Source organism: Schistocerca piceifrons, chromosome 7 (genome assembly GCF_021461385.2).
Source record: "Schistocerca piceifrons isolate TAMUIC-IGC-003096 chromosome 7, iqSchPice1.1, whole genome shotgun sequence".
In the NCBI taxonomy this organism is placed as follows: domain Eukaryota; kingdom Metazoa; phylum Arthropoda; class Insecta; order Orthoptera; family Acrididae; genus Schistocerca; species Schistocerca piceifrons.
The window spans coordinates 352,929,911-352,945,459 of record NC_060144.1 but is presented as its reverse complement, the minus strand read 5'-3'; the positions used below and the strand labels follow the sequence as shown (position 1 = coordinate 352,945,459).

General features: G+C 37.9%; 1 protein-coding gene across 1 annotated transcript in view; it reads left to right on the top strand.

Annotated features, from left to right (window-relative positions):
- LOC124805144 (glutathione S-transferase D7-like) overlaps window positions 1-10,237 on the top strand; it is a 94,560-nt gene extending 84,323 nt beyond the window's left edge. Inside the window, exons 4-6 of the mRNA XM_047265611.1 lie at window positions 892-1,033; window positions 7,597-7,764; window positions 9,989-10,237. Of these exons, the coding sequence (XP_047121567.1) occupies window positions 892-1,033; window positions 7,597-7,764; window positions 9,989-10,147 (469 nt within the window). The 3' untranslated portion in view covers window positions 10,148-10,237. The remainder of the gene's footprint in view (window positions 1-891; window positions 1,034-7,596; window positions 7,765-9,988) is intronic.
- Window positions 10,238-15,549: the final 5,312 nt, after the last annotated feature.

Genomic DNA, 15,549 nt, shown 5'->3' with positions numbered 1-15,549 from the left:
ATTTTTCTTCCGCAATGAACACTACAACACAGTTCTGTTAGTTAATTTCCCACCTAAGTAGTAACTTTAGAATACATACCAACCCTTACGTCTGTCGGCTTTCTACACATCTACACTCCCGGTGAAGTGCAAATGTGACATGGAGAGACGTTTAACCCAAAGTCATTTATGGTAGGACATATATTGCAGTATGTAATGTGGTTTTTGACGTTCCTGGCAGGTGGTAATTTTGCTTGCAGTGGCGATGCGCACCAGAAAAATGGACCCCAGTGCTCTTGAGTAGGCAAACTAACTCATCCACTCACCTCAGTTCTTGTGCAAGATGCAGTGTCGGTGACCTGACCGCCAATGGAGCTCCATCACTATCCTTCAAAGCACATACAAGATAAAATCGGAATTCTGCTGGCATTACCACTGGGGGACTCCATTAGATTTCGCTCAAAATAATAAAAATTTGTTCTGCTTGTGCCGAAGGACAAAGACCCATACACATCATATTCGCGTAAAAATGGTATTCACTTAGCATCACGTCACGTTCCTTTTTGTTTTTAGGCAGTATGAGTGTAACGTTGCTGTCAACTAACACACTGCCACACTAGCTGTCAGAAATGAATTACTGTAATGACGTTTTATTAATGTATTCTAAATAAAGCAAGAAAAATACATATATGTGCTTAAATTGGCAAGACATTTAAAAATTTCATCAATGATAGAATAGTATGTGCTTAAGCTATACCTGATTAAATTAAATTTAAAAAAAAGTATCCTTCTGTATCAGCTTAGGGACAGTTCCAAAATGTTCCCAACATTCATACTCTATCCCGAACCGCAATGCATTCCTATTTGCCACTTTTAATCTCATGGTGCTGATGACGCCTTTACTTGCGGCAGCCACGCAATCGCCACGTACCTTGTGTCCAAGTACGGGAAGGACGACTCTCTGTACCCGAAGGATCCTGCCAAGAGGGTGTTGGTGGACCAACGACTTTACTTCGACGCGACCACGCTTTTCCCTCGTCTGAGAGCCACTACTGTGAGTATCTTTGCAACCACTTCCAACACGCAATTACACAACTACAAACGTTTCGAATTATGTCATTGTAACAACTCCACTTGAAACTTTCCGGCTTATAGGCCTTGGTCGACGTACTTGTGGACTGGCTTATTTTGGTATCATGAAAAGAAGTGTTAACTCCAGTCTGATTGAACACAAAAGAAATTGCCGCCTGGGAGATACGGATAAATCAGCCGTAGCGAAACATGTTTACCAAGAGGGTGATCATGACATATAATTCTTTGAGACGAGCGTCATATAGAAAACATCGCATTATCATGCACACATTTCTAGAAGAGCTATAGATATTTATAAACGCTGTAATAATTTTAACAGAAAAGAGGAAAGCGATAAATTAAATAAAATTTGGATGTCAACGCTACAACTGTAAGAAGGACGATCGATTACTTTCAATCGAAAAAGTTGGCAATACCAGATATAATGTCTTAGCCGACGTCATGTGATGGACTGTGGTGCCCTCTACACAGCGTATATATTCGGTGCTCCCTCGAATTCTGGTCGCAGAATTCGCCGCTTTACGTCTGAAGACGTCTCCCGCTGTTGGAGATGAAACGTTAGGCGAAAGTTTTGTACATCGACCACGGCCCGGAAGTTTCAAGTGTAGCCAGTACCGGCCGTCAAAGCCTACATTGTATGACTGTAATAACTGATTATACATCGTGAGCAATAGAATTAGCTGGGGGCGGAGGGGGGGGGGGATGGAAGGCTGAGTAGAGAGACTGGAACTGTTGGGCGTGGGACATAAATGGAATGTTGTCAGACCTTCTTTTGGCCGTTGGCGTGGCAGTCGACCACAACATTAACAACATGCGCTCTTCCTGAGAATTTCCTCGCAAGCTCATCACTGTCAACTGATGCATGGGACATTACACTGAGTTAACTATAAGTTAGTTCATGGGCTGTCTAAACGTGAATTGGCTGAAATCGTTCGTTAATTAGCCGACAGTACTGCGTGAAGTAGATATTTTTGTCAGCTTTGTTACTGTTTTGACGTAGTTGCTGCAGTTAGGATAATTATTTATAAGACTCTCTCAGTCTCGATTACGAGCAACATTTAACTGATCTTTACCTTCGTGCATAGCGGACATCCTCTGAGTCACGATGCTAATACCTCGCACCACCACCTCTAGCCTTGATAGCTGCCTCATTTCGGAGACGAAGAGAACCCACAAGTTTCTTATGGTGTGCCATATCCATCTGAAACCCCTCACTGGTGATTAGAATCCTGCAAAGATACCCTCGTGGTGCAAAATCTCCGTGAAAGTTTCTCATTTTAGCGACGAGTCCTTACAAAACGGTATAGGTGACGTACTGTATAATTGGTCATGCCATATCACTCAAAATTGTGCAATTTAATCCCTTCCTGGGTTATTTTAATGCGCGGCAAGTGGGATTTCCTCGAACTTGTTTCTGTGATTCTCTCGTTAACGTGTCCCTCGAAGCTGTTCAAGCTGCACATTATATTTTTGGAAGACGAAAACAGGCAACCTCTGATTATAAGACGAAGTGCGAGTAGCCAATCTATTTGAAATATAAGTCTCAGAATGCCACTAAGGTGCACTTATTAAGAAACACAGTAAAGTAAATTACAGTAGTTCAAAAGAAAAACGCCTTTTGCATGCTGCATGTTTTTTTGAAGAGGGCTATTAGGAAAGTAATTTCCGATCGGTCGTGAAATGGAAACCACTGTGAAAACACAATGCTTTTCACAGATGTGTTGGACAGTGTCTCTAGTACGCCCGCCGATCGCGTTGCGTCGCTCTTTTCATTTCTGAGCACATAAAGGTGCCTAGAAAATTGTGTCATACGAGGGCCCAGAGAGAATTTTTGCCTGAAGCTATGCAGCCCACGTAACATAACTGTCTTGCATTTTCTTCTTCAAGACAGTTTTCAGCCGCATACTGCAGGGGCATTGAAGATGCTCTTGCAGCGTTTCTGATGGGAAGTGTTTGATCACCACAATACATCCTTTAATTGGCTCTCTCTGAGTTTCATCACTGCTCACATAAACCGCTGGCTGTGAAGACAACATTTAGGCACAGACAACGAGCTGCAGACCAGTGTAGAGAATTGGTGGACAGCACTAGCTGTTGCCTTGTATGATGATGGTATTGGAAAGTTCCTACAACGCAACGACAGATATCTAACTCGGAGCGGCGACTATGTAGATAAGAGCTGGAAGTTGTAGCTAACTGTTGCAAATAAAACATTTTTGATTTTCAGTGGTTTCCATTTTGTGGACGATGGGTCGTATAAAGACCATAAATGCTTAAGACCTCTTAAAATAGATATATTGCTTTAACATGTATGTGACATCATTAGTAATGATAGCCTAACCTGTATAAGACGTAGGCCTACCTTTCCAACAGTAGCCTATTTGCTTCTCCCAGAATATTTCTCGCCAGTAACTGTCAGGTTTTCAGGACTAACCAGACATAGCACAATTTGAATGTACATCTACTTTGATCAACTGCTCGATTTTACTTTTGAATTTCATTTTGTGGTTTTCAAAGAATATGTGTCTATACATGCTTTGTGATATACAAATCGTTAGTTACTTTGTTTTATGTTCCATGTATCATTTTCACGATAAATCATAATTATATGGAACGAGTCATTATAATTATATTGACATAAATTTTTTTGTAAGTATGTCTCATGCTACTCTGCTATGTATCAGGCGTGTTATATCAGTGGGTCAGTAATCAAAACTTTTGGTTGAATCATTGTGAATCCCTGTTCGTGCTACACACTACCTTAATGTGGCGTAATGAATGTCATTTTTTCTTCTAGTATTGTAATTATTTACATCATTGTTCCTGTTGAAGTGCAGTAGATTTACAGCAACCTTCATGAGTAAATAAATAACCTGTGAAAAAACTCACGCACACATGACAGCTGTTTCCGGCTGTTCTAGTCAGAATCCTTTTTGAAAGGAGAGGAAATGTGAACAATTTGAATAATTATAGGCGACAGGGATTTAGGGCAGCAGATGGTGCCCCAACAATCCGGGGTTACGTAGCCCTGTGTTTTGCGGGGACGGGGCGGTTGATACTGTGTGGCTCGGATGTAGGAGCATTTGTGATTTGGAAGGCAAATAAAAACTCAGGAAAGAAAAGAATGGACACTGTGTAAAGTAAGGCAAATCTAAAGTCAGATGTCAGAAATAAAACCACTACAATAAAAGTAAATAGTTAAACAATAATTCATGTACACAAAAGAAAACATTGCTTGAATTGCTCCACTTAAGAGTGAAATGTGATTCCTTTAAGCTTTAGATTACGATAGAATCGATTGGTACACGCGTAAACAACGCAAGCTGGCATTTTTGATGAAACAGCCACGTCCCCACACAATCAATGCACCCAACACTGTCGAAACTTCGCATGGGCACGTCTCAGTGACGTCACGGAGAAGGTTCACCGCGGTGAACCTGATGTTTTGGGCTAGTTAAGATACTGGACATCAGCTTCAAGCTCGTGACGTACGGACATCCTTCCTATTTTACCTCCATGTTTCAGCCGTTCACGATTCTAGGTAACAAAATAATGAGCACCATTAACGACTCTGAAGGGTAACACTCCTTTCGCAACAATTCCCGCAAATGTGACGTCATTTTGACGGCACACACAATATCGACGACGGCATGATCGACTATCTGCTTTCCTTATCATTCGATACCCACCTTTCTCAAGGTCTCTTGCGCGCGTACCGGAGATTTATAAAAACACGTCATCCTTGGAACGATATCATACAATTATTGCTACAATAAAATGTCACGTAATGATTTACCGACGATTAACGCCTTCATATAAGAGTGCTCTCTTAGGAGTGAGTTATTGTCATCAATAATTCACAAATTAATAATGAAACACACCTGTTTTATAATTTGCAGTATGCCGTTTCAATGTAACGGAGCAGTGAAAATTTATCGGAAACACAACATCATTAAATGTCACTTTATAACGTATCAACGATACAAGCCTTCAAGATAAAATATGATGACCAAGACGGGGATAAACATCGCGTGGTTAAGTGCAAGGGGAACGAATACCGTTGTGGTTGCTGGAATCGAAAGTTGTTGGTTCGCATCCCATTGCATGCATTCATTTCTTTTTTTTTCATGTTAGCGTTCTCAACATGCTCTGCTACTTTCTTATGAATGTAATACAAGTATGTTCTGCAATGTTGGATGTTATTTACATTCAGTCTGGTCTGAGAACGAAGGATGAAATAAATATTTAGCGATTTCCGAGCATTTGGTTAGGCGGGAACCTAAGAGGACAGCTTAAATTGCTGCGACTGAATAGAGCAACAACGTAATTCATGTTCTTCCTTCCAGAAATATTTGGCTATATATTTCCGACTATGATGATGACGTTTGATTTGTGGGGCGCTCAACTGCGCGGTTATCAGCGCCCGTACAAACTCCCAATCTCTACACAGTCCAATCTCGCCACGTTTCAAATGATGATGAAATGATGAGGACAACACAAACACCCATTCCCCGGGCAGAGAAAATCCCGAACCCGGGACCTCGTGATGCAGAGGCAGCAACGCTAGCCACTAGACAACGAGCTGCGGACATTTCGGAATATGTGCCGTCTTCCGAGTGTGCGGTTAGGCAAGAACCTAAGAGGACAGATTGAATTGCTGCGAATGAATGCAGGAGCAATAATATTCATATTCGTCCTTGTAACAAAGTCAACAGCTGATCATGCGGTCGTCAGTATTGTACGTGACGCCAAAGTGACATAAAGTTTGCGGTAATTGTTGTGAAAAGAGCATTACTCGACTCCGAAAGGTATCAGGGATAATAAAAAGCAGGAAGAGAATGTATATGACTCATTCACAAAGAAATTGCTCCAGAAAATATGCAACCGTAGCCTCTAAGTACTGGAGAGAGCGAAGATCAGTGTGACAAGAAAAAACGTATATTATATCACTCTACCCTTACGGTAAATAACTGCCAAGGCGAAATTCCTCACCATTTATGTCAAATAACTTTGGTCCAGTATACACTGAAGCGCCAAAGAAACTGGAATAGGCATGGGTATTCAAATACAGCGCTATGTAAACAAGCAGAACACGGCCCTGAGATTGGCAGCGCCTATATGAGACAAAAAGTGTTTGGCTCGGTTGTTAGATCGGTTACTGCTGCTACAATGGCAGGTTTTCAAGATTTAAGTGAGTTTGAACGTGGTGTTATAGTCGGCGCACGAGCGACAGGTTACACCATCTCCGAGGTAGTGATGAAGTGGAGATTTTCCTGTGCGACCATTTCACGAGTGTACTGTTAATATCAGGAATCCGGTAAAATGTCCAATCTCCGACGTCGCTGCTGCCAGAAAAAGATTTTGCAAGAACGGGACCAACGACGACTGAAGAGAGTCATTCAACGTGAGAGAAGTGCAACCCTTCCGCAAATTGCTGCAGATTTCAATGCTGGGCCATCAACAAGTGTCAAAGTGCGGCCTGCCGTGGTGGCTGAGCGGTTCTAGGCGCTTCAGTCTGGAACCGCGCGACCGCTACTGTCGCAGGTTCGAATCCTGCCTCGGGCATGATGTGTGTGATGTCCTTAGGTTAGTTAGGTTTACGTAGTTCTAAGTTCTAGGGGACTGATGACCTCAGATGTTAAGTCACATAGTGCTCAGAACCATTTGAACCCTTTTTTTTTTGTCAGCGTGCGAGCCATTCAACGAAACATCATCGATATAGTCTTTTGGAGCCGGAGGCCCACTCGTGTACTCTTGATGACTGCGCGACACAAAGCTTTACGCCCCGCCTGGACCCGTCAACACCGATATTGGACTGTTGATGACTGGAACCATCTTGCCTGGTCGGACGAGTCTTTTTAAATTGTATCGGGCGGATGGACGTGTACGGGTATAGAGACACCCTCATGAATTTTTTAACTAAAAAAATCCACTGATGACAAAAATTTCTCCAGAATTTTGGAGGAAATGTTTGGAACTGTAACTTTTGGGAACAGGAGTGTGTTCCACTACAACGCAAGAACTGCGAAAACAGGAGAAGAAGAAACTGATACAATACGAACTGAACCAGTTTAAATATATTGTTGGGAACCTTCGTCATAATAGACGTACACAGAAAAGTTACACACGCAATTAGAGAAATTGCACGATGACGTAAAAGCACAGTGTTACGCTGTAAACAGCGTAGCATTCGAGCACTCAGTTTTAGTTTACACATATAGCTGTTACATAAATAAGATAACTTCAAGTGGAATGACATAACTAGTCGTTTGATGCGCGAAGTTTTTAAGACACGTTAATTCAAAATGATTTACCGTGCAAACGTATCACCAGACATCATAGTTATCAAGTCAGTAGTTCAGTTGTCAGAAACGGATTCACAATAACCTGTCGGTAGATTTTTGATGTTACGGCAAAGAACTTACTAACTGTTCCCCCGTTTTGCCAAACGCAGTATTCTGTATTTCTTAACGCATCTTGCAGTTAACAAGATTTCCTCAAATGTCATCATGTCGTGTTTTGCAGGCCCCTTTGATGTTCCTGGGAAAAACTGACGTGGAACCGGACAAGAAAGCTGCAATATACGAGGCACTGGGTATCCTGGAGAAGTACCTGGAGCCCACTGGATGGGTGGCTGGAGATCACGTCACGGTGGCCGACATCGCCTGCGCTGTGACTACGGCCACTCTGCAGGTGAGCTGATTCTGGTTTCCTACGGGCGTTGATCCGTGGTGATAAAACCATGGCGGTGCGCCTGGAGAGTCGACACACTAGCGGAGAAAGATAACTAATGATTTGGAGGGACCGTTCTTTTGAAAGAACACAATTTTGTTTGTTGGAACCCAAATATGTTTCACCACTGTAGTAGCATTATCAGTGAGCTTGCATTTATTTCTTTTGCAAGTACGAGGGTCGCCCAGTAAGTAATGCACCGCATGTTTTTCCTTCAACAATCTTTATTGAACATAATGGGAATTATACACACGAAAAAATTATGCTTTGTCTACACACCCTATGGCCTTCCTCCAGCGCGAAACAAGGGCGTGTATGCCCTGACGGTGCCAACCCTTGTCCTAGTGGCGGAGCCAGTGCTTCACTGAGTGAATCACCTCCTCATCGTCCTCAAGATGTCTTCAAGGAATGGCGTCCCTTAATGGCGAATGACAACATCATCTCGCTGCAACATATCAGGTGCAAGAGCCCCGGATGGTCTCCCCGAGTGCTGCAAACCGTGGAGGTCCGCCGAACCGCCTTCTGATGATCTCACCCGCCGTGACCAGCGACTAACTGTACTTCTGTCGACAGCAGACGCTCCATAGACTTTGCACCAGCGTTTGTGAATATTCCCCACAGTTTCTTTCTCTGCAGTGAGAGATTCAATGATGGCACGTTGCTTGTAACGTACATCACCTACAGACACCATTTTGAAACTGTCCTGCAGCTACCTTATCTGTCGGAAGTGACGGAAACTTGGCGCGCTCTCTCAGGAGACTTCAAATGATACCTACGTGATGTTTCGCATTCGTAGCATTGTTTTCAGCTGAGAAAAAAATGCAATGCCTTACTTTCAGGGCAACCCTCGTATAATGATACAAAATAAGAGGTGTGTGAGAGACGTAATGAGATTCAGAACCACTGCCAGCGATCTGGCAACACTATGTTGATCAACTTGCTTACATCTGTGTGTTCATCCCTTCTAAATGTTCAGTCCGCGTTTCAGCTCTGTATAGCCATCACGTGATTTTTGAGAGCGCCATCAGGGAAGCTGTGTTTTTGTTGTGTGTTACGAAAAAGGGACAGCGGAATTTAGAGCAACGTTATGCTATCAAGTTTTGTGTTAAACTTGGGGAATCCGCGAGTGCGACCTTTGAAATCAATTTGGAAGGCCGAGAACACGATGAAGATGAACCTCTCTCAGGGAGACCTTCAACTTCAAAAAGCGACGAAAACGTCGAATGTATGCGAGCTCTTGTGGGATCAGACCGACGTTTAAGAAAAAGGATGATGGGTGACCAGTTTAACACTTTCGCCGTACATCAAATTTTGATGGAAGTTTCGCACATACGAAAGGTTTATGCCAAAAAGCTGCCGTAAAACCTCACTGAGCAGATGGACAGTTGAAGAAATGTGTACGTTGATCTTCTTGAGAGGATTACCAATGGCCATGAATGCTTCAGTCGTGTGATCAGAAGTGATGAAACCTGGATTTTTGAACACGATCCTGAGACAAAGTGGTGAATTGAGGATTTGCTCGAATGAGCAAATCAAAGATCAAAGCAAATATTCATTTACTGTTTTGACTGTAGGGGTATCGTGCATACATAATTCGTTCCTCCAGGACAACCTGTCAACCAAATGTTTTACAAAAATGTCCTTCAAGCAAATAATCACTCATGTGGCAGCCAAAGGTATTCATGATTTTCCACAACACTACAGTTCATGACAAGAAAATCTGAAATACAAAATTTCGAAATTAAATTTAAATTAAGTTGCTAGTTAAACAAATGACTGGCTGTAAATGAAACTTGGTTATTTAAGAAATGACTTTCAGCAACCTCAGTGTAACATAAAGCAAAATTTGGAAAAAGGAAAGCAATTTACTATTAATTACTGAAAGATTTCTGAATCTATTTCACTGCTATCGTCTCATGTACTCACAATTCACTGATTTCATCTCCATTGATTTCATTTAGTAAATCTAATTCAGTTAGGAAGAAAATGAAATTTTAGTTTCTTCTCCAAATGAATTATCAGTCAGTGCATCGGAATTAATAAACCATTGCAACAGCTTGGAAATATATTGTAAAGATTTTCTGCAACAAAAAACCACTGTAACATTTTTGTTTCAATTTTACAAATATTATAACAATATGTTGGTTGTTAAGGCATAGTGACATAGCTACTTTCTGTTTTTCAGGCAATGGGAGTAGTACTTGATGCATACCCAAAGATAAGGGAGTGGTTGCAACGATGTAACAGTAACATACCCCACTTTGAAGAGGCAAATAAGGAAGGATTGAAGGAAATCGCTGAAGCCATTAAAAGCAAAGTGACTCATAACATATATGCCCCATAACCATGAGGCTTCAAATATCAGAATTTGAAAATCAATTACTTAACTGTATAACTGGTGTATTTCTTTGATTATAAATTGCTTACTGCCTTTTTCTAGAGTATATTTTCTTGCTTCCAAGTTTTGTTTTCATTGTTCCATCTTATCATGCTTATTAAAAGAAAACAAATCACTGGGACCTAAATGATTAGCATCAACATATTTTTAATGAAACTCTGTGACACTAAAATCTATGTATGATGAATAAAAAGTAGATTTATCATTCTTACCATACTATACAAAAAAGGCTGTGATGACATATGAAGCTGATAATGCTGAATTTATTATTGTTATTAGTAATCATTGGATGTATAAGCTCATTTAATGGGGTATTTTCTGATAGTAATTCCTTCTCAGTCGCTGAATAATTTCTCTAAGTTACACCTTTCTTTAATTATGCAGTCAGTGGGTTTTCACTATCCACAAACCCCTGGACAAATTTTTGGTAATAATTAACCAACCCAATTAATGAGTGCAATTGTTTAACTGTCTGTGGAGCTGCAAAGTCATGTACAGCAGAAGTGAGATGGTGATTGGTCCTCAATCTCTCCTGGCAGATAATATGCTCCATGCAATTCAACTGTGTGTGAGCAAAATGACACCTGTTGATGCTAAGTGTGAGGCATGCAGCTTTTAACCTGTCAAACGCTTTTTCTAGCGATTCTGCATCCTTAATCCAGTCTTTAGAAAATACTGTATCTTGGAAACAGACTATGTACTTTTTGGGTTTTAGACTCTATATCGAGTAGGATTGCGGAGAAGAGAACTTTGCGGCACAACTTGAATAGAAGAAGGGATAGGTTCGTAGGACATGTTCTGAGGCATCAAGGGATCACCAATTTAGTATTGGAGGGCAGTGTGGAGGGTAAGAGATGAATACACTAAGCAGTTTCAAAAGGATGTAGGTTGAAGTAGGTACTGGGAGATGAAGAAGCTTGCACAAGATAGAGTAGCATGGAGAGCTGCATCAAACGAGTCTCGGGACTGAAGACCACAACAACAACAACAACAACTAAAACGTGAAGTTTTATTCAGGCTCAATGGAAATGAAATTTTTATTGTCTATGAAATCTATAGAAAACAATCAATGTCACCTTAGGGGTCAAAATAATTTTATTAAGGTACAGCAAAAATTGTCTTTGTAAATTGAAGTCAAGAAGTGTACAGAATATGAAGTAGAGTAGTGGATTGACAACTTTAACTAACTTAAACATACAAAGAATGTACATTTGTATATTCGAAGAGATGATAATGGAAATTGCAAAAAAAAACAATAAAATAACCTCGTTTTGAATATTCTGTATCCAATTATATGAATCATTTGAAACGAATTTCGAGTGAAGATTATTCGAAAATATTATTGTCAATAGAAATTTTGAAGACCAACAGACTGAAGCTTCCTCAAAAAATGTATTGAGTGTCAAGAAGTTAAAGCTTTTGATAGGATTTACTGAAATCTAGAGACAAGCACTCAAGCAGATGCAGGAGTTGTCTTAAGGACTTTCATAAACACAGATGGATTAAAAAGTATTATGTATCTCATTTGTCAAAAGTTAAATTTTTCTCATTTTTCAAAACCCTGATTTTAATATCTGTTTGAATACAAGATCAAAATGTAGAAGATATTGAGAAATTTTACAGCTGCCTAACGGTATGTTATTTGTAGAAGAATTAGTTAAACTGCAAGAGACTGAAAAGATTTGATTGAATTAATTTAATAACTTCATGTAATTTACCTATTACTACAAGAAATATCGATAATTTGAATGTATCAGAAATTAAATGAGTTAAGAAATCTTGGTATTCAAGAATACAGAAAATTAAAGAACACAGAATTAATTACTTTAATTATTTCTCAAGATTTTCCTTTTTATCAAGAATTATTCAAAAAGACTAGATCAAGGCTGTAAGCATGCGCCAAATATAAATTATTTTTATGGATTTGACATTGACATCTTTGAAAAAATCGACTACCAAGAGAATACAATATAGTGAGAATAGATCAAACTTATCTATTGAATAATCAATTATTTGAAGATGAAGAAGAGAAGAAACCACTGAAGAATGATTTATTTGATATTAAGGAAATGAGAGCTAGATTTAATGAAGAAGTTTCAAGCTTGATTTGTTGACTATAAAATTGTTTTTTTCGATGACAGTATTAGTACACTCGATACAGCTACTGAGAAATAGATTATATAACGAAAGCACTTAACTCTATGGTATAAGTAACTAAACAAAGAACTAACTTCAGAAAAAGAGCTATGATAAATACAACAATTTCAAATTATCCGATTACAACAGGCTATAAAGCAACAAATAATACTAAACAATATGTTCAAGTTTTGTGTACTAAACTTAGAGATCTATTAACACCTGTTGAATCTATTGATTTAGGAAACAATTCATTTAATATTCAAATGCTGGCAATTTGGCGAGGTGGCCCAAAAAATAAATTTATAAATTTAACTGTGGATAAAGACATCAAAAGGTTTACTACAAGATTTAATAATCATGATAATCTGTGCTGTTATAGTTGAATTAACATTTCACACAAATATTGTCTTAATCAGAGAACTAACGGATGCTGAAGTTAAGAAAACCAGAGAAGGTGAAAAATACAAATTACAAAAAGGCCTAACAACGCTTTTATGTAACCAGTTAGGTGAATAGAACGATGAAGGGTTTACTCTAGACGATATTAAAAATGTTGCAAAATTATTGGATATTCAAATAAATGTCGTAAGTGTTGAAAATTTTAAATCGGTTACTATAATGATCCTGTATAAAAATCACAACCATTTCGATGTAATTAACTGTATGAAAGCATTTTAGGCTCATCATATTTCTGTAATATATGTAACAAACCATGTAACAACAAAAACAAACATAAATGTAAAATAGAAGAGACATATGGATATTATGCAAATGACCTCAGCACAAAACTGCAGTAAATAAAACACATTGCAAAAAGTGTGATAGATACTGTTATAATGAAGAATGTTTAAAGAATCATCAAGAAGTTTGTGATTCAGCTTACGAATGTTAAGAATGATTTGTTTGAGGTCAGAAGAACATAAATGTGGCTTCAAGCTATGCAGAAACTGTAAACAAGAAGCAGAAATTATTAATAATCAATGGTACATGCAATACAAGTTACAAACAGGTGGAGTTTGTGAAAAAAATTGAAGAATGTAAGGTCAAAGGTTGTCCAAAATGGAGTAAAAATGCTTGTCATGTCAATGAAGGATTTAAAATTCACTATGTTCTTGAATGTTCTGAAAGCAGTAATATAACTGGGCGAAACAAAACTATGTGTTGTAAAGATGGAAAGCCAAAGAAAATTTAATGTACATATACTGAAAAATACATGTTTTTTGATTATGAAACTCAACAGGAACAGGAATACATATTCCAAATCTTATAATTGTTTGCTATTTTAGTGGAGGTACTGTTTACAGATTTAAGAGGAATTCTTCACTGGCGATATCTAAAGAAAACAAAAATTATACATTCATAGGTCATGGTTCTGATTCAAAATTTGTTCTTAAGTATTGTGCTGAATATGCAATAAAACTGTATATTACCTACTCAGGAACTAAATTAATGTTACTGGAGATAGAAAACAGATTGGTCTCAAAATGATAGACACTATCAGTTTTGTACAAGCACCACTTGTCTTGAAAGATATTTTGGAGAAAGAATATTCTGCACGTTTATTCAAAAAATGTGGAAATGAAAATTACGTATGACCAACTCCTGATATCAAATGTTAGTGTGTTGACAGTATGATACCAAAAGCAAGAGAAGAATTTCTCATATGGCATAGTGAAAAAGTTAAAGAAAATTATATATTCAATATGAAAAAAGAAATTGGTGAATATTGTAATTCTGAGGTAGATATTTTGAGAAGAGGTCGTTTAGAACTGAGAAAATAATTTCTAGAAATAGGTAATATCGATCCATTCTGTTATTTAACAATTTCTGGAGTTTGTATGGCTATTTACTGATCTAAATATTTACTTGGAAACACAACTATTGTATTGGACAAAGAACAAAATGAAAATTCCTGTAAAGAATCTATACATTGGTTAAATAGTTGAAACAATAAAAACCTTCAATGTGCACTTAATGGTGGAGAAATAAAAATAAATAGAACAAAAGTAAATGGGTTTGATAAAGAAACAAATACTGTTTATCAATACTATGGTATGTTTCTGACATGGTTGTGAAAGATGTTTTAAAACTGAAATGATTAACAACAAAATTAAAGAAACAGTGGATGATTTATGTGTAAAGACATTAAGAAGAAGTGCAGAAATACGAAATGCTGGATATGATTTGACTGAAATGTGGGATTGTGGTTGGATTAACTTACCTATGTATAAAAACTTAAGGAACTAAACCAGTTACCTGAAACTGTTGGACCATTGGATCCAAGAGATGCTTTTTGCAGTGGTCATGCAAATACAATAAAATTCAGAGCTAAAGCAGATCGTGTTAACCCAAAAATAAAATATATCAATGTATGAAGTCTTTATCCTAGTATACAATGTTATAATGTGTAGCCTATACATGCACCAATAAAATACATAAACTAGATTGTTATAACAGTGAATGGTATAGTTTAATAACATTGAAGTATTAGCACCTAAGTGCTTGTATCATCGAAGTTTTAGCAGTGTAAATAAAGATGGATAAAAATGAAAAACTGTTGTTTCCAATGTGTCTGAAGTGTGGAGAAGAAAAAAATAAAAATGTTTCATAGCATTGAAAAAAGAAGTTTTATTGAAATTTGGCCAACTTATGACATCTTGAAAGCTATAGAAAGAACTATAGGAATACCTAAATAGAGAGGAATTTTGAGGAAAAAATGAAATGTTGTTTAAAAATTATGAGCAAGATAAAAAAATATATCAAAGAAAAAGTAGGTATTGACTTGGATGGTGACCAAAGCAAAGTAAGTCCGGGAAAACGAGCTGTTGCAAAGATATGTCAGAATTCATTATGAGCGAAATTTGGACAATGTGAAAATATGAGTAAAACTGAGTATGTAACAAATTTACAAAGATTTTATGAAATACTGTTGGATGATCGATTAAATAATATTGACATAGACTTTATTAGTGAACCAATGGTTAAAATGAAGTACAATTCGAAGGATTATTATATTGAAAATGATACATGCACTAATATTTTTACTGCCTCATTTATTACATCAAATAGGAGACTCAGTTTATGTGATATTATAGATAAAGTAGTGCATACTGATAATGGCAAAATACCATAGAAACTGGTTGTATGTGAGGTGAATCAACTGAGATATTAGAAGATAATAAATGGATTAAAAATTGGACTTTGTCTGC